At 42.9% G+C, this 17,885-nt stretch overlaps 2 protein-coding genes across 2 annotated transcripts in view; both read right to left on the bottom strand.

The window, feature by feature from the left end:
• Positions 1–3,131: 3,131 nt before the first annotated feature.
• Positions 3,132–13,144, bottom strand: sigirr (single immunoglobulin and toll-interleukin 1 receptor (TIR) domain). Its single transcript, XM_076262846.1, has 9 exons — positions 12,924–13,144; positions 9,364–9,565; positions 7,902–8,026; positions 7,148–7,288; positions 6,804–6,947; positions 6,324–6,426; positions 5,296–5,446; positions 4,780–4,960; positions 3,132–4,337 (listed from the first exon to the last, which is right to left on the bottom strand). Exons 1-9 carry the CDS (start codon positions 12,994–12,996, stop codon positions 4,162–4,164), a joined length of 1,296 nt encoding a protein of 431 aa, XP_076118961.1. The 5' UTR covers positions 12,997–13,144; the 3' UTR covers positions 3,132–4,161.
• Positions 13,145–13,272: 128 nt separating this feature from the next.
• Positions 13,273–17,885, bottom strand: part of LOC143099944 (anoctamin-9) — a 23,667-nt gene continuing 19,054 nt past the window's right edge. Inside the window, exons 17-24 of the mRNA XM_076262855.1 lie at positions 17,806–17,885; positions 17,239–17,435; positions 16,215–16,367; positions 15,725–15,872; positions 15,362–15,478; positions 14,751–14,844; positions 14,477–14,589; positions 13,273–13,970 (exon numbers count right to left, since the gene is read on the bottom strand). The exon at positions 17,806–17,885 is cut by the window's right edge and continues 18 nt beyond it. Of these exons, the coding sequence (XP_076118970.1) occupies positions 13,952–13,970; positions 14,477–14,589; positions 14,751–14,844; positions 15,362–15,478; positions 15,725–15,872; positions 16,215–16,367; positions 17,239–17,435; positions 17,806–17,885 (921 nt within the window). The 3' untranslated portion in view covers positions 13,273–13,951. The remainder of the gene's footprint in view (positions 13,971–14,476; positions 14,590–14,750; positions 14,845–15,361; positions 15,479–15,724; positions 15,873–16,214; positions 16,368–17,238; positions 17,436–17,805) is intronic.

Genomic DNA, 17,885 nt, shown 5'->3' on the forward strand with positions numbered 1-17,885 from the left:
CGACGATTCGTGAGGGATTTTGCCACGGTAGCTGGGCCCCTCCATGCCTTGACCAAGAAATATGCTCGGTTCCAGTGGACGACGGAATGTCAAGAGGCATTTGACAGGCTCAAGCACCTGCTAACCACTGCACCAGTTCTGGGCTACCCTTTAGACCAGGGGAACATGATATTGGTCACTGACGCAAGTGACGTTGGCATTGGTGCTGTCCTGTCCCTAGCTCAACAGGGCAGGGAGCGTGTGCTGGCATACGGGAGCCGCAAACTGTCCAAAACTGAACAGAACTACTGCACCACAAGACGTGAACTTTTGGCCGTAGTGGAGTTCACATCACATTTTCGACAGTACCTCCTGGGGCGTCCTTTTACGGTGCGTACGGACCATAGTAGTCTCCGTTGGCTGACGAGAATGAAGGAGCCTGAAGGTCAGCTTGCCAGATGGTTGGAGAGGCTGGGTGAATACGACTTCGAGATCATCCATCGCCCAGGCCGCTTGCACAATAACGCCGACAGCCTCTCTAGGCAGCCTTGTCGCCAATCTTGCCCGTGTAAGCTGCCAGAATCCTCCCCTTATCCAAAGACCGTCTGCCACCAAGCTGTGCAGTGCGAGTTGGACTCTGTCGTCAGCCAGGTGAAGCAGAGTCCAGTGGGGGTAGAGAGGCCGTTAGCCCCGACAATGGTGAGTTCAGTGGGGGTAGATTTCAAACACCAAGAGAGGATTAATGTTACTAAGACCAGTGAGGCTGCATTTTTCTGTGGTTGGTCCCCAGAGCAACTGCAGCAGGCACAGGAAGCTGACTCTGATATCGCACCTATAAGGGCTTGGATGGAGGCTGGTGGAGAGCGGCCCACCTGGATTGCAGTCTCGCCATGCAGTCCAGCCACAAAGACATATTGGAGCCAGTGGAGGCGGCTCTACATTCGAAATGGAATTCTTGTCAGGCGGTTCTATTGTCTAGATGACACCCAGTTTTATCCACAAATTGTGCTACCACGTGCTTTCCATCCTGATGTTATGAGGCAGATGCATGATGGACCAATCGGTGGACATTTTGGTGTTGAGCGTACCGTGGCACGGCTTCAGACTCGATTCTACTGGTACCGGATGAGGGAGGATGTCACTCTCTGGTGTCGGACCTGCACCAGCTGTGCGTCCAAAGCCAGACCCCGCAAGACACCAAGGGCTCCTATGGGAACAGTCAGGGTAGGAGCCCCTATGGAGCGTGTTGCTTTGGATATAATGGGGCCACTGAACGAGACGGAGCGTCACAACAGCTATGTGCTTGTGATACAGGATTACTTCACAAAATGGGTAGAGGCGTTCGCCATACCCAATGATAAGGCCGAAACTGTAGCCGAAGTGCTAGCCTCAGAGTGGGTGTGTCGTTATGGGGCTCCGCAGATGTTGCACAGTGACCAAGGTCGTAATTTTGAGTCCCAAGTTTTCCAGAAAATGTGCACAATGTTTGGCATTGAAAAGACACATACTACACCGTTTCGACCACAGTCTGATGGCCAGGTGGAACGGTTTAATTCCACCTTGCAAAAGATCCTGGCCACCACAGCCGAACGCTGTCACTGGGACTGGGATCTCATGATTCCTTATGCAGTCATGGCCTACAGAGCAACAAGGCACAGTGCTACCGGTCTCACCCCCAATTACATGATGTTTGGCCGGGAAGTCAGTGAACCGGTGGATCTGGTAACTGGCCTGCCTCCTGAATCTGACACGTCTGGCCGTTCTTCATCCTAGGGCAGCTGGATGACCTAGTCTATCGCATTCAAAAAGGGCCAAAGACCAAAGCGAAAGTGGTTCATCATGACCAGTTGAAACCTTATTGCAGCCGTGATCCACTGGACGACTCTTGGGCCAGGGAGCTTGCTCAGAGCTGGACACCTGTGGAGGTGTCACCCCCAGCCTTAGACACAGATACTGTGGACCCAGACCTCGCCGGACTGTTCTCCAGGACGAACGTGGAGGAGACATCCTGTGGCATCCTGGATCAAGTAGGGGATACACCGACCACGGTGACCTCAATGTCCTCCACCCATCGTTCCACTGAGGACCCTCAGGATAGTGGGGGTGGTGCAGTAGAACCACCTCAACAAGGTCATCACTCTCAAAGGCCGAGCCGTCAACAACGGCCCCCAGCCAGGTTTGGAGAGTGGGTGTCTCACTAAGTTCATTAGACTCAAAGACAGTTCAAGAGTCAAGACAATATTTCACTGTAAAAAAAAAAAAATGTAATGACGTAAGATGTTTCGTATTGTTTTGGCTGTTACAGCAAACTGTTGGTTTAGCAATGATTATTTACTGTGGTAAGGAACTGTATCTTCTTTTGATTGGATAGTTATTGAGTCCTTCCAGTTATTTCTTTAAATGCTCCAGTCGCCTGTAGTATTAGGTGTGTAGTATTATCTTGTGACTTGTGTAATATGTATGCCTTGTCAAAGCTTGCAATGCCCCACCACAACACGTCTAAATACCCAGCAAGGAGGACTGCCTCTTTCCTTTGGGAAACGCCACCAGTGACTATTGCCCCGTAGTAATGGACTATGAAGTACTGATTATACTGACCCTCTTAGATGGACTTTTTGCAAATGAGGGCTGTATACCTGCGAAAGAAATGTGTTATTTTGCTGGAGTGGAATTAAGTGGTAATATCCATCCAGAGTGGGGGTAGTGTTGTAAAATGGTGTTGCGGCTCCTTTAAGAGAGCTCTGTGTGTGTGTGTGTGGGAAGTTGGGAAGGAGGGAGATAGAGTGAGGAAGTGTATGTATGCGACTGTAGCAGAGTATGGAAGTTCAAGTTGGAGTCTGTACACAGTGAGCGGTGTTACTGTCCAAAATAAACTCCATAACGTTCAGTTCGAGTATTTTTGCTCATCAGAAATGGGACCGTGACCCCGACGTTATTCTACCTTATAACGTCGGCCCTGGAGTAACGAATCTCCCCTGCGTTTCTGACTACGGTCGGAAACAAAGCAGGAAAGGTTAACACATGGTAAGGATGACCTTTGCATGGAATTGCCCTATTGTAACTCCAATGCCCCCTAGTGCCCAATTAAAAACTCTCTTGTTGATGCAGCTGTGGGGGCACCATTTGGTGACTGACAAACAGAGAGGAACCACTTTGCTTCCAACAGTTTTTATTTTCAATATATATTTAAATATTTTTTCCACAGTGTTTTACAACTTCTCACTGCCACAGCACAGCAGTGCCAGAAGTCAAGCTTTCTGGTAGATAAGGATCATCAAATAGATCAAACTATCATTTGGCCAACAGAATCAAAACGCCTTCGCACATAAAATAAATTAGGTCACACTTACAGGAGGTTACAAGACAAAGAAAAGTATGATTCATATTGTAATTTGGTAATCAAATTTTGCCATTTACAGTACAGATATAAATACAGATACAAATATACACTTGGTGGTTCAGCTCTTTACATTTGTACTAAATATTTACATGTGAAGGAGTAGTACCATAGTACCATATTTGAAAGCAAGCCCCTTAAAAGTCTGAACTTTGTTCAATTTGTGCAGATTTTCTTTCCTTCTGCTGTGGCTTGGTAGCTTGGTTAAATCATACTGTGCCATTATGGTTGCCCAGTCCCTGCAAACAGCTGCATTGTGGTTTTCTGTTGACATAAAACGTAAGGAAGCAGGGGAGCGGCATGGAGTGACATGGTGAAATGAAGATTTGCCCAGGCCAGGGTAGGAATGTAGTGCAGACCATGGATCAGGTTTTGTTTCTATTTTTACAAAAATATATATTTTTAAAAAGACAACAAAGAGACTGTGGCAGGAAGATTTCCAATCCTTGCGTATCCTTTCTGATGTCTTTTTGTCTGCTGAGATACTGATTGCTACTAATTCTAGCATTTACCACCTAACTAGAACTGACACTTGACTGTATGGAAGTAGCACTTACTGCTTCACTAACTTATCAAACTCTACCTTGATTGTTTCCCTTGTTGGAAATCGCTTTGGTTAAAAAGCGTCAGCCAAATGTAAAGGCTACATATGAATACATAGACATACATAGACATTTGCACACATACAGTACAGTCCATACACATACACATGCCCACACGCACACACACAGTCACACATGAAGCTTTGCTGCTATTTCTATCTCTATCTCTATCTCTCTCTTCAGTCAGATATCCTCTGTGACGAGACAGTAGAAGTCTGTGCGTGCAGCGTAGTCACGTAAGCCGAGGTCCGACACATCAATGTCTGAGGGGCGAAGCTCAGAGGAGAGGTCAGGGATCACGGGGGCCGCAGGCAACACCGGAGCTTTGGACGGCTGGGCCCGGATCGGCAGCCTGAGCCCTGCAGCACAGGACAAACATTACATGCAATATTTATTTGTTTGTTTGTTTGTTTGTGACCATATGCAATTTTACACATACATGTTGCCATTTGATGCATTGTACCAGAGTTAGCCTTTTGCTAATTTACATCTGCAGTCCCCTGGCAGGGCACAATTAGACAGCCAATAGATACAAGACAACAGTATATTGTGGTATGTGTATTTTAGTATATCTACAGACATTTTCCATATCATTTCTATATCAAATTATGAAGGCTATGAATATTGTGTAATAAAATGCCAACTAGGGATAAGAGATGCAAATTAGCAATAGCTCATCCAAACTCTCTGTGCAACTCGTCAGTTTCATGCTCTGTACTGGGACTACAGTATGTTAAATTACATCATCCCTATCAAGCAAAAGTTGGCCCAGATTGATGTCACCACTACCACCTTTCTTACCCAGGTCTCCAGCAGGGTCAGGGTCCGGTCGGCAGTCTAGGTAGTCCGGGTGCAGAGAGAGCATGGGGTCCTTGTCATCCTGGAAGAGTGTCTGGGGATCCCCAGCGGACTGGCTGCTGTGATACGTCACCTTACGGGGCATCACCAGGGCCAGCTCCTTCCAGAACGAAGACGAGGGGGTCTGAGGAGGGAGGGGTGGGGGGGGGGGTGTTAGAGAGCGGCTATTATGTCAACGTTACCTTGAAAAGAAGTCTTTGTCTTCCTACTAATCCACAGATACTGGACATTGGTGCAAAATGTCATTCTCTTGGTATCAGATTTACAAGACATTAAAGATTCCCAAATGTTGTTCTCTAAGATAATCTGTGTGTTTGTCTGTGTGAGTGTGTGTATGTATGTGTGTGTGTGAGTGTATGTGTGTGTTTCTGTGTGTGTGTGTTTTTGTGTGTGTGTGTGTGTGTGTGTGTGTGTGTGTGTGTGTGTGAGAGTGTGTGTGTGTGAGTGTGTGTGTCTGACCATGGAGCGTGGTCCCCAGATGAGTGTGTGTACACGGTGTTCGTGTTCTTTGAGCTGGTGCGCCACCTCCAGGTGGAGCTGCTTCTGCTGAGCCTGGAACATGATGAAAATCGGTCTCTGGGAGAGCTCCAGTAGATGCCACATGCCCTGCCTTAAAACACACACACACAAGCACACACACACACACATACACACACAGAGACACAGACACACACACAGACAGACACACACACAGACACACACTCACACACACACACACACACACAAACACACGCACTAACATGAATTCCCTCACGCGGTCAAATGAACGCATACACGTACACATATTTAAGTACCTCCCTAAACTTCTTCTGCATTGCAAAACCTCTTGATCTCTTAGTAAAGCAACACCAAAGAGTTTTTTGTACCTTATAAGAACCTTATAAGAAATGGTTTCAGCGGTTCATCAACTCATAACAGGGTGAACGGCACTTCTGCATTCGCTCCGCGGCCCTCTATCGGCTATAACCGCACTATGTACGTTTGCCAGATCGGGTAGCGGATCTGTACTGTAGTTCGATGGAACAAGACATAAGAAAGTAAAAATTTGACTTGCATCTGATGTTGCAATACATCGTACTTTCATAAAATCATGCAACATATTCTACCTTGTCTGTGGACATTGTTATTTGCAAAGCCAGTGCTGCATAAACAAATAGCGTGTGTGCGACAGTAGAAAAGTTATTTGGTGTTGCTTTAAATAAACACATGCACAAACAGGGCAATTCCATGGAAAATTACATTTTTGTAACATCCATAACGCCAATAAAATGTGATGGTATGGTATGATGTGAATGATTACATGAAATTTGAGCATTTGCTATTTTTGGCTGAAGAATATAAATGAGAAAAAATGCACAAAAAATGAATGTTATCATTCACATCATACAAATGCCAAGGCATATCACTGGCGTTATGGATGTGACAAAAAGTCAATTTTCCGTGGAATTGCCCTGTACAGGTATGGCTATTGTAATATGAGGGGTCACCTGAAGTTGCTGGTGCACCACTCTTGCTGTAGATAAGACTGAGAGAGGACCACGATGAGACGACGACTCCTGCTCACGCTCATCACCAGCTCTGCAGACGGCTCTACAACACACACACACACACACACACACACACACACACACACACAGAGTCACATCATATCACAACTACTAAACAGTCTGCAATTCTAATCCAATACACTTTTTGCCAAATGCGTCTGCTCTACTCATACTGAACTGAGCACCTCAGTCCAGGCCATGCAAATGGAAAGCAGCCACCAGCCAATTCACACATTGCCTCCTGAACACGGGAGGAACGAGTACCTATGTCAAACACATATGTCAAAAACGATTCCCTTTGTGCATATTAGTGTGCACACCTATGTCAAAAACTCTTCCCTTTGTGCATATTAGTGTGCACACCTATGTCAAAAACTATTCCCTTTGTGCATATTAGATCCTCTGTGTGTCTGTTCTTACCTGCTCCTGGTAGGATGTCTGTGTGGTTGAGCAGCAGTTTGTGTCCGTATCTGTTCTCCAGATGAGGCTTCAGGATGAAGTTCACAAACTTCTTGTCATTCTCGTCATTCACGTAAGAGACGTAGGCATCATACATCTTACCATCTGTGATTTAAAACAGCAAAACACACATTATACACATGTACTGTACAAGCCATAATCATTTAAATGTCACATCTCTCATATTTCACAGTAAATGTACACATGCACATGCACATGCACACACACATACACACAGTATGATAACAACTTTATGACTGTGTACTAATGCACTGCAAGATATTGAACCTTCCTGGGCTCCTCACCGTTGATCTCGTAGTCTCCATAGGTGTTCTTATACCAGAGCTTCAGGTTGAGGTGGCACCTGGAGTAGATCAGTGCAGCCAAGCCCAGCAGTAGCAGCAGGGTGAAGGCCGCCACTACTGTAGCCGTGTGACTAGGCAGGTCTGGCAAAATATCACAACGTAATATTACTTGCTAATATCACACAAGATTAAAAATGAGATTTACTAACCAAAGCTTCCAGTTTCATGATTTGTGTAAGTATGTTTCTGTAAGGAAATGTCCATGTAAGGTTGCTTTCACACTGGGTCCGTTTAACTGGACCGTACCCGAGTGTGATTACTCCCACCTAGCCCTGACCCAGCTGGTCTCCATTCACATTACACTTTTGTACTTCATGTCATAAACACTAGCTTATTTTTACCAATATCGCTCGGCAACATCGCAAAAGCAGCAGTTTATTTCCTGGTTTTGGAACAGGCATTCAAACTGCACTGGAGTTCTAACGAACCTCTAAACAAACTGTCTAAACGAACTCGGGTTCGGACCAAACAGTGTAGTGTGAATGCGCCCTAATAGGCATTGTGTATCCATGTAAATTGCAAATTTGGCTATTCGTTATTTCCAAATCTGTTCTAGGTCTGGAGAAGAAAATCAAGTAATCAAAGTCCAGCATTTCTGTCCCCAGTCCATATCACAGTCATGTCCTTGTTTTGTATGCCGGCTTACTTGCACTGACAGTATGCAAGTATTATTATGTTTTGTGTGTTCTCTTACCTGACTTGTGTAAGCTGAAGGTGAGCGATGCGTTCCTCACGATGCACTTGTAGAGCCCGAAGTCTGTTGAGTCCGTCAGCTTCACCTGCAGCACGCTGCTCACCTGTGTCTGGTTGCCATGGTGACTAGAGTAGATGACAGCCACACGACACAATAATCCTTCTTGTCATACAATCACATCACTTCCTTTTAGGTCAGCAGTAGGTTATACCAGAGACTTTCTAATGAGGAGACACAGCACTCAAAAAATCCTCCATAGAAATGCATGGGGTTAGTTTGTAACGTCAATATGGCCGTTGTCTACACATATCCCATCCCCCTTCCTCTGCAAAAATGTCGACATGTGAATACATTGAGCCAGTCATGTGGTGTGATGTGAATACATTGAGCCAATCATATGGTGTATGAAGACATCTTCCCTTGTGTTGTAAACTCGCCGCTGGAGCAAGATTGGTGTCGTGAAGCCTTGCGCACGCGCATTTCTGCTGAATAGGATGCCCGATGAGTGCCCAAAAAGCATTGCTATATGGCTGCCGAGCGGAGGGACTTAAGGTTCTATCTGACATTTTTGTCAAAACTGAGTTATTGACATAATTCTTATTCTGTAAGAATAAAATAAAGCACGCACAACCAAGTTCTAAAACTGGGTACTGGACAAAATGTGTTGTGTTTACATGGGTGTGTTTTACTACGTTTTCATGTCTGACAGGGTTGTGCACAATTTTTTGCAATTCTGCTTCCTGTTTGCTACCTCAATTGAAATGCAAGTGAAATTCAAGAATTGAATTGGAATTTAAGAGCCCGTTTCAATTCAATTGATGTCTGATGAAGGGCTCACGCTCGAAACGTTATAAGTAACAAATATTATTGGGAGGAAATACTGGTGTGGGTGTGGCGGACTTCCTTTACTCATAGTTTTATTCTGTGACACCTTAAGAAGGTCAGGTGAGGTGTTTCTTGTAGTTATATGCATTATATCTAAAGAGGTTTGTTCCGCTTATCAGTATAACTCTATGGAATTCTAAGACATTGAAGCTCAATATCTCAGAACTACTCAGAACGTAGATAGAACCTTATAATTCTAAGGGGATAGTTTGCTAAGTTAGCTAAGGTGTAAGTAGGGTCCTAGTGGCTGATGTGTCTGTTCTGTCTTGAGGTGGGGGCTCAGACCTCATATGACGGTTGTGCTTTAATCATAGATCACTCAGGGCCATGGGAGATCATCATTGCCCCACACACTGTCTGCTGTGTACTATGTGTTTACATTCAATCCATTTATAATACGCACGATTAGACATATTATAAAGGCGTTCACAACATACCGGTACTAGCATTTATTGTAAGAGTAAGTGAATCTGGTGCCCTCTTTAGTGTAATAATGAAAATCAAAGGACTGTAATGTTCCTTGGTTTGTACAGCATGTCTAGCCTACCACTCCTGCCTGTGGTTCTCCTATGCTCACCATTCTGTGGTGTTCTGGGGGTAGCGGCTGGCGTTGATGGGTGCACCTTCTCTGAACCACTGCAGGCTGTTGTTGCAGCTTGGGTCACTACTGTCCCAGGCGAGCAGGACAGTGCAGTTCAGGGTGATGGTGGTCCCCTCGGTACCCCAGACCTCAGACGACGCACTGGGATGAAACTCTGGCGGCTCAGAGCAGGCAGATCCTGCGTGAAAAAAAACCGAGACAGAGAGGGCAAGGGGGGGGGGGGATATTTCATTTTGTAGGTGAGGGAGGATATATTGCACATATATGTGTGATTATGAGCATGTGTGTTCATGTGTATTTGAATACAAATTTCCATATGCCTGTATCCGTGTTTGTGTGTCTGTTTGTGTCTGTGTCTGTGTGTGTGTCTATGTTTGCGAGTGTGTCTCTCTCTGTGTGTGTGTGTGTGTGTATGTGTGTGTGTGTGTGTGTGCGTGCATGCGTGTGTGTGTGCATGGCATGCGTGTGTGTGAATATCCGTCAGGTAAAAACAAAAGGCTTCTTCATGAGCCCAGCTGAAGCTGATGGAGGCCGTGTCCTTATGTAACCCAGGGGGCTGAAACCTGACCTCACCATGCAGGTGAGCCACAGCACCCCTTACAAGACTAATCAATGCAACTCAAACATGTGCTATAAATATGCTGCGTAACATTTGATGGCTATGGGGCAGAGCCGGATAGTAACGGAGTACATTTACTTGAGTACAGTACTTGAGTACAATTTTGAGGGATCTGTACTTTACTCGAGTATCATTTTTGGGGAGTACTCATGACTTTACTCAAGTACATTTGAGAGGCAAATATTGTACTCTTTACTCCACTACATTTCTATCCATAACCATGAGTACCCGTTACTACTTCTAAAAAAAAGGAGAAAAGAAAAATCTCGGAAACCCTCAATTTGTTGTTTCCCTCTCAAACGTAATTGGATTGTGCAGGCGCCACTGATTGGGACAGCCTATCAGCAATCACCTTCAGCTTTCCGCCAAAGTCAACTCCATGGTCAGATTTAGATAAGAGATGAAACCATGGACGAAACAATGGATGAAGACACAACAGGTCCATCCCGGGAATGTGCCAACCTGTGGCCCCACCTCGCCAGACTATTTCAATTTTCTGACAGTTTCCGCTTGAAGTGTTTCAATTACAAAATAGTATTTTGTATTTGAAATACGTATTTTAAATACATGTATTAGAAATACTGCCCATCCCTGGCAACATGGTAAAAAGATGAAAATTACTTGATTTTACTTTCAATTGCTTTTATATTCTCCAAGGTATTAACATTAAAAATTTTCCATGTAGGACGTTTCTGTACATAAATGTAAGCACTGTGGCAATAGTAATGCAATATTTAGAAAATGTAGGCTACTCTTGTACTCTTGATACTCTAGTACTTTTAAAAACAAGTACTTCAGTACTTTTACTTAAGTAGACATCTGACTGTTGTACTTTTACTTGTACTTGAGTAAAATTTAGCAAAGGGTATCTGTACTTTTACTCAAGTAATTAAGCTGTGAACTCTGTCCGCCTCTGCTATGGGGCTATGCCTCTGCATTAAGATACTGCTTTCAAAATTCACAGTGAACAGCCTGAGGGCATTGTTAAATTAAATGCATCCAGAGATGCAACTTATCGTATGACTTGAATATGTCCCCTTTGCTTGTGCTATCATCTAATGCTGCTTACCATTGAGATCCACATTCAAAAAGACACATGAACTTGTTGCACACTGCATGTACGTCTGCACCCTGGTGTGTGTGTGTGTGTGTGTGTGTGTGTGTGTGTGTGTGTGTGGGTGGGTGGGTGTGTGTGTGTGTAATTTAATTGATATAATAAGTGATATAATTTGCTATATCATGCTCTGAAAGCAGGTTGAACAAGTGCATGGAGCAACATTTAACCCCATTTAACCTGTGATGCTTTTCAGACACTGTTTTGCATGGAGGCCTTCCCCTGTGCTGCTGCTGGCCTGGTGCCTGATGGCTGAGTTTTGTTATGGGTCTGAGTGAGCAGGGAAGGGAAACGAACTCCTGGTGATGGTACTGGTGGACGGTGTTGGCGTAGGCAGAGTTAATAGAGTGTGAAGGTGAGTGTGTGTGTGTGTGTGTGTGTGTGTGTGTGTGTGTGTGTGCGTGTGTGAGTGCGTCCGTGCGTGTGTGCTTTAGAAGGTTCACTTTGCATTAGGACACATTAGAGATAAGTTAATAGGGGAAAGTAAGGGTGGCTTAACAGCAGAAATGATATTTACTGATGATGTAGGACAGTAGGATGGTACGGCTCGGCCATTTGGAGATAAGACTACATTTGTTTATTTCCATTTGAAGCCATACAGCAGTCTCTAATGTCAGCACCAAAGTAGAGGTAGTTACTGTAATAAACATTATACTACAACAGCACTGCACAAGGGCAACGGCTATTTATATCTTTATGGAAGGGGAAATACAAGGCTTAACAACAATGTCTATAGACATACCGATAACGGGAAACGCTAACTACAGCCTAAGAAATAACTGCACTATGTAGTATCCTTGTTGCAACCTTGTGCTGTTAGGGTAGGTGAGATAATATAGGTCTCCAGGACCTGGTTCACTAACAGGTTGCCTCCATGAGGGCAGAGTTCATGTGTATACCGATAAAAATTATCCTGACCTGTTTACTACTGCTGCCTACCAACAAGAGGATCCCCTTCAGGGCTTTAAGGTAGGCTAAAGGGCATCAAGAAGGAAACCTCCCTCAGTGTGGGGAGGGACAGAGAAACTAATCTGATTTGAATTCATTCAAATGAAACGCCAAATAACTTTTTCTACTCTATTGATGAGACAATATCTGACAAAATTACACACTGAATACCGTCAACATCTCCCATGTTGAGCGTGAACAACACTGATACACCCATTAGACTAGTAAACACACACACACGCACACACAACCTTTATGGGAAAGTCCACTCAACTGGCTGTGTGGTGTGTAAACAATATTTCATCATAACTTCTTTTTCAGCATAGATAATGTGGGAAACCACTGAATCAACACTAATTCATTGTCTATACTGAACAAAGGCCTCTAGACCCTCCGTAAAAACGTAGGCCTAGACATTTTCACATGACACTAAAACACCCATGACCATTATATTAACCAGGCTACCGTCGCCTACTGCAAGCATGCCACATGACATCCGGGTCCAAAGGGCACTTGTCTGTAGGTAGCCTTCAGGTAACCCTAGCCTAGTCAATAGTCAGTCCCAGTCCAAATGGAACATCATACCAAACATAATATCCAAGATCAACTGACATCATATGCAAAACAGTTCTGACAAACTATGTAATAACCTTTGTAATTAGTGCCCCAGAAGAGACTGACAAATTATGGGATTAAGATGTTGAGACTGGCTTTTAAGAGTAAAATAATTACTACGTAGATAGTGGGCTATACTACCTTTGATACATAACAGGTTTTCGGAAGTAACGACGTGTTCCCATTAATTAACACCAAGCCAAAGTTACGTCTGCTACACATAATAAGTTGAAATCTTACCTTCTGTGAACAACATTCTGTTCCAGATCAGACACGTCCAGAGCAAATTTACGACGATCTTTCTGTTCGTCATGTCAAAACACCTAAACGAGCCGACCCAGGTGTTGAGTGAAAATGTTCAATGTTAAGACATTAATGTTAAGATGTTAACTGCTGAGAGCTAGCACTGCGGAAAGCACACATCTTATGCTCTATGTGTGGAGTCACTTCGACAACCCACTTTTGAGTTCACGTGACAAGTCTCACCTGTTTGAGAGCGAAAGTAAAAACACAGTGCAGTACATGTAGCACGCTAGTGTAGGCTATTTGTTTCTGGGGGCAGGTAAAAGGAGGAGAAAAGGCTTTAGCCTACATTTATATTTCAATTTTATTCATATAAAAAGTACAAAATCCTTCACTTTCCAAACAATTGTACATTGTATTCAATTACAAGTCATAATTTTAGGCTCTCAAACGTGGTTTTATAGCCTAGGAATTATTTACAATATTAATAGTACATATAATATTTACAGTAAATCACTGTATAACTCCCTGAAGGAGGGTAAATAGACAGACTTTATATGATACAACATCTGTTACTATGCTACAGATGATGAATCATAATTGAACAGATAAAAAAACAGCTGCAGTAGAGCGGGTTTAATTGCAGCCACATTGTTGTTGAACAGTTGCACTGTCCCTCAACACATTCCAGCAAAGGTGTGGCTACAGGCCAGGCTGACCAACTCAATATTTCACAGTGAAGGCACAGGTGCAAGTTCTCATCAGCTCTCATTCCTTTTCATTTCTATTCTTTTCTTTTCTTTTTTAACCCCTTTATTGAGGGGCCAAATTCAGTAGTTTGAATAAAATAGGTTAGATGTTTTTCTTAGAGTTGAATCTGCTTTTGACACTTCATTTTCCTTTACAGTTGCTTCTGTATAGACATAACAGACTTCTTCACTTATCAAAAACACCATTAGTTCAAGAGTTCTTGATTAGCCTGGATCCTTCCTTATATAGGGTCCCAAAAGAAACAATCTTTTTCTTCAGTAGAAGGTTTCTCCGCTGGAATAGAAGCATATGTGTGAGGACAACAAACAAGCATAGAGCACATGAGACAAGTCAGAACATACATGTGTGAATATGGTACAAGTAAAGATTTGCCATCAGCTTTGACATCATTTTTATTATAAAATCTGAAAGCCAATATAAGAACAAACGGTATCTCTGCAGCTTTAAGACTGTGCAATAAAACAGCCAATTCAAGGCCCTCACATCACAAGTCGGTTACAGTGCAGAGGTAGAAATAAGCCACATGTGTTCTAGGACTAATGTTGAAACTCCTACCAGAGACGCAATATACACGACTTTGCATCTAAATCAAGAATGGTATATTTTGTATTTTTTGTACGCTACATTTGTGACTCACTGAGGATGTAAAGTGCAAGGTCCTTTCTTGTTAAAAAATAATGCCATTTTATAACCACTGAATTATGACTTTTAAATTATCATTTACAAACCCTGTGCTGGTCATATACGGTCATCAACAAAGGCCTTACAACTGGACTCACCTTAACTCTTCCTTTAGCCTCTTCAGCTTGTCGTGAAGTCTTGTGTTTTTCACCTGAAGTGATGAACTTGGGACAAACCAGGCGGCAATGAACTTACAAATCACAACTACATGCTGTGGGGAAGAGGGGAAGACAGAGATTATATATTAAAAAGGAATAAAAGACTCTTTGACATTTGTCTATTGATTAGAAAGTACATGTTTTTAAAATTTCTCCAAATACTGTTTAATAATATTCATCACAGTACAATGAGGCTGAATTGCAGGGAGCACACCTCAAACAGTATGACGAAGGCCAGTCTCACAGCCAAGATGAGCCAGAACTGTGGGGTTAGGCTGTAATCCTCACTGCTGCGGTAGTCCTTATAGCTGAGGAGAGAGGCATCACAAAGTGTCAGGACAGTAATGTGGCAGAAGATCTTATAAGTGCTCTCTGTGCTGCTTATTCCCACCTCGGTTCATTTTCTAAAACTGACTGCTTTTTTACAGACCTGCACAAGCCAGTATACACCCTCGCCCCCTTTTCAGCATTTGCACACTTTATAAACTGACAAATATGGTTGAATCTATTCAACCTATACATTGTGACAGAAATGCATTGACAGTAAAAGTTTTCTTTTACAGCGAATGCATCAAAAGGACTGGTTATATATTCAGTGAGCCATCCAGTGAACAGAGCCATCCTTCCAGACAGCATTTTAAAAAGCAGATATTTCCAACTATTCTTGACAGTTAAAAAGCACTGACAACAATGAAGAGAGAAATAATAAAAAAAAGAGTGAAGGGAAAGACATAATATTGTAGCCTTTCTATACAGTGTCACTGGTCATTAATCAATCATCACTGGCACATTAGTACTGTCACTTAAGTTCCCTTCAAACCTTACCTGCAGTGAGTCACATTGTGGATTTCATCTGTCATCAGTTGACTAAGATGGAAATTAAGTCCTGGGTCATTCACCTGCACGGTGGACAGAGTATTGTTGATGTAGCCTGACATACAGCTGAAGATAAGGATGGGAGGAAGAGAGAGAGAGAAAGAAAGAAAGAAAGAAAGCAGAGAGAGGGTAGAGGGAGGGTAGGGATGGGATGAAAGAGTGAGCAAAAGAGCCAGGTGTGAAGATTATGTATTTATTATTGATAATTTCATTCAATAATGCAGCACAATTGAAAATAGAGATATTCAGTGGATCTACAAATCATATTCCATATATTTAAGTATGAGATGATTGCTATTCCTCTCAGCTCACTTGACACTTGGCTCAGTGGAGTTGTAGCACGGGCCGTAGTAGTACTTATAGACCAGCCGAGGGATGAAGTCTGATGAAATACCAATCACTAGGCCGTTAGCGATGACCGCCAGAACTCCCACTGCCTCTAACACAGTGGTCCACACGCCTGTGGACAGAGGATACACACACACACACACACACACACACACACACACACAAACACACACACAGATGCACTCAAAGATGAAAACATTCACAATCCCTTATAGCAAGTAGCAACATGCACATACACACACAAATGCTGAATTTGAGAAACTCACACTCATTCATAAGCATAGAAATACACACACAGTGACACAACCACAAACATAACCAAGCGCAGAGACTCAGAGACTAACATTTGACGGAAATGTAGTCTAGCCGGAGAGATATAATACAAGCAATATAATACACTCCCTCAAGATAATTAATCATCACAAAACTCCATCTGAGAGTTGTTGGTGCTCACCGATGTTGTTGGTCTTCTGGGGCACTAGGCGGCGCTCCAGGCTCACCATCTTGATGGCGTCCAGTCGGATCTCAATGATGTTGTTGAGAAGGGCGAGGAGAGGCGCCAGAGGGAACGCAGCAACAAAGATGGTGGTGAAGCTGAACTGGATTACTGCGGAGAGAACCGGATATAGAGATATAACTACCATTCCGAAAGTTTTCTGTTTCAAAAATTGACATGTTGTTTTTGCACTATCCTCAATGAAATATAGGGTTTACATGAATTGCAAATCATAGTTGATGTTTTTATTGACATTTCACACAGCTTCATAACTAATTTGGAAATGAGGTTGTATTGTTAAAATCAAACTCTATGCTATCGGTCTTTCTGGGATTGATATCTCCCCCTTTCCATCCATAAAATCTAGTACCAATCAACCCCTCTGATACAGTATCTATTTATATTGTGACACAGTAAAGTCAAGTCAATTTATTTTTATAGGACATTTAAAAGCCTTGAAGAAATAAATGCATGGATAAGGATTTCTAAATCAAAAGACTTAAGCTTTGCTATCATTCTTAGCTGGAAAAAACACTATTGACTTGCTTATTAAAAGTCAAAGAGAAGTCTAGTAAAACACCTAGGTTCTTACGTAACAACACTGTGATGGTTAACAGACAGTACCCACACTCTCCTTTTATCCATTATGCACCAAAGCTATGGAACAGCCTGCCTCTGTACTGTATATGAGAGCTTTTAGTTAACTCATTTTTTATTTTGTAGCCTATTTCTTCACATCTGTCTATCTCCTTACCATCCTGTGAATTCTCATCTTTATTCTGATGTTTTATTTATTGTTTTGTTTGTTTGTTTGTTTGTTTGTATTATTCTTTTTTCTTCTTTTTTCCTTTTATCTATTATTATGTTAAATGCTCCAAATGTAAAGCATTTTGAGCTGCAGTCTGTGTATGAAAGGAGCTATACAAATAAAGCTTATTATTATTATTATTATTATTATTATTATTATTATTATTATTATTACCCATCTCCAGGAATTCATTGAAGAGGCTGAAGCAGTCCACTTTGTTGAGGCGGTAGTTGCGTTGCAGGTCCTGCAGTTTGCAGTTGTCACACAGCTGCATGCCCACCTTGGGCTCCTGGTTCTCCTTCACGTAGCAGTTTACACACTTCCGCTTCTTCCGTGGAAGCTTCCGCCGCTTCATCCAGCGAGACAGCCAACTGAAGAGAGACAGAGAGAGAAAGAGTGAGAGAGAGAGAAAGAGAAAAGAGAGAGAGAGAGTGAGAGAGAAAGAGAAGGGAGGTTCTGTGTGAGGGTGCAGAGAGAAAACCCATTCACAGAGCCCTGGCTGTATACGAACACCTGACCTTTTTTTCAGCAGACACACAGAAGGAACAGCTAGTGGATATACATTCGCTGAATGTGACTTAAAGTGTTTTGTAATTTCTTCACATAGTATAACCTCTGTGAAAGTGTGGTGTCATCGTGTTCCTTGGACCATCGAAACATGTTTGCTAAACACTGAACTTGCATGCCAATCAGTGAAAACCACTGACACCATCCCAAAGCAGCATACAGAGGGAAACTTACGGTCCAGTGATCTCAAACACATTGTTGATGATCTGCTTCAGGACCATGATAACAGCCATCTGAATAAACAGGTCAATCAG

Source organism: Alosa pseudoharengus, unplaced genomic scaffold (assembly GCF_046254945.1).
Source record: "Alosa pseudoharengus isolate Yale_2024_CS ecotype anadromous, Long Island Sound unplaced genomic scaffold, YU_APseudo_1.1 YU_APseudo_1.1_scf_10, whole genome shotgun sequence".
NCBI classification, from domain to species: domain Eukaryota; kingdom Metazoa; phylum Chordata; class Actinopteri; order Clupeiformes; family Clupeidae; genus Alosa; species Alosa pseudoharengus.

Coding starts and splice junctions, on each gene's coding strand:
- sigirr (XM_076262846.1), bottom strand. CDS start 12,996: ATGACGAACAGAAAGATCGTCGTAAATTTGCTCTGGACGTGTCTGATC. Junction 6,948..7,147: donor TGGAGACTACGAGATCAACG/GTGAGGAGCCCA, acceptor TTTAAATCACAG/ATGGTAAGATGTATGATGCC. Junction 6,427..6,803: donor AGACATCCTACCAGGAGCAG/GTAAGAACAGAC, acceptor TGTGTGTTGTAG/AGCCGTCTGCAGAGCTGGTG.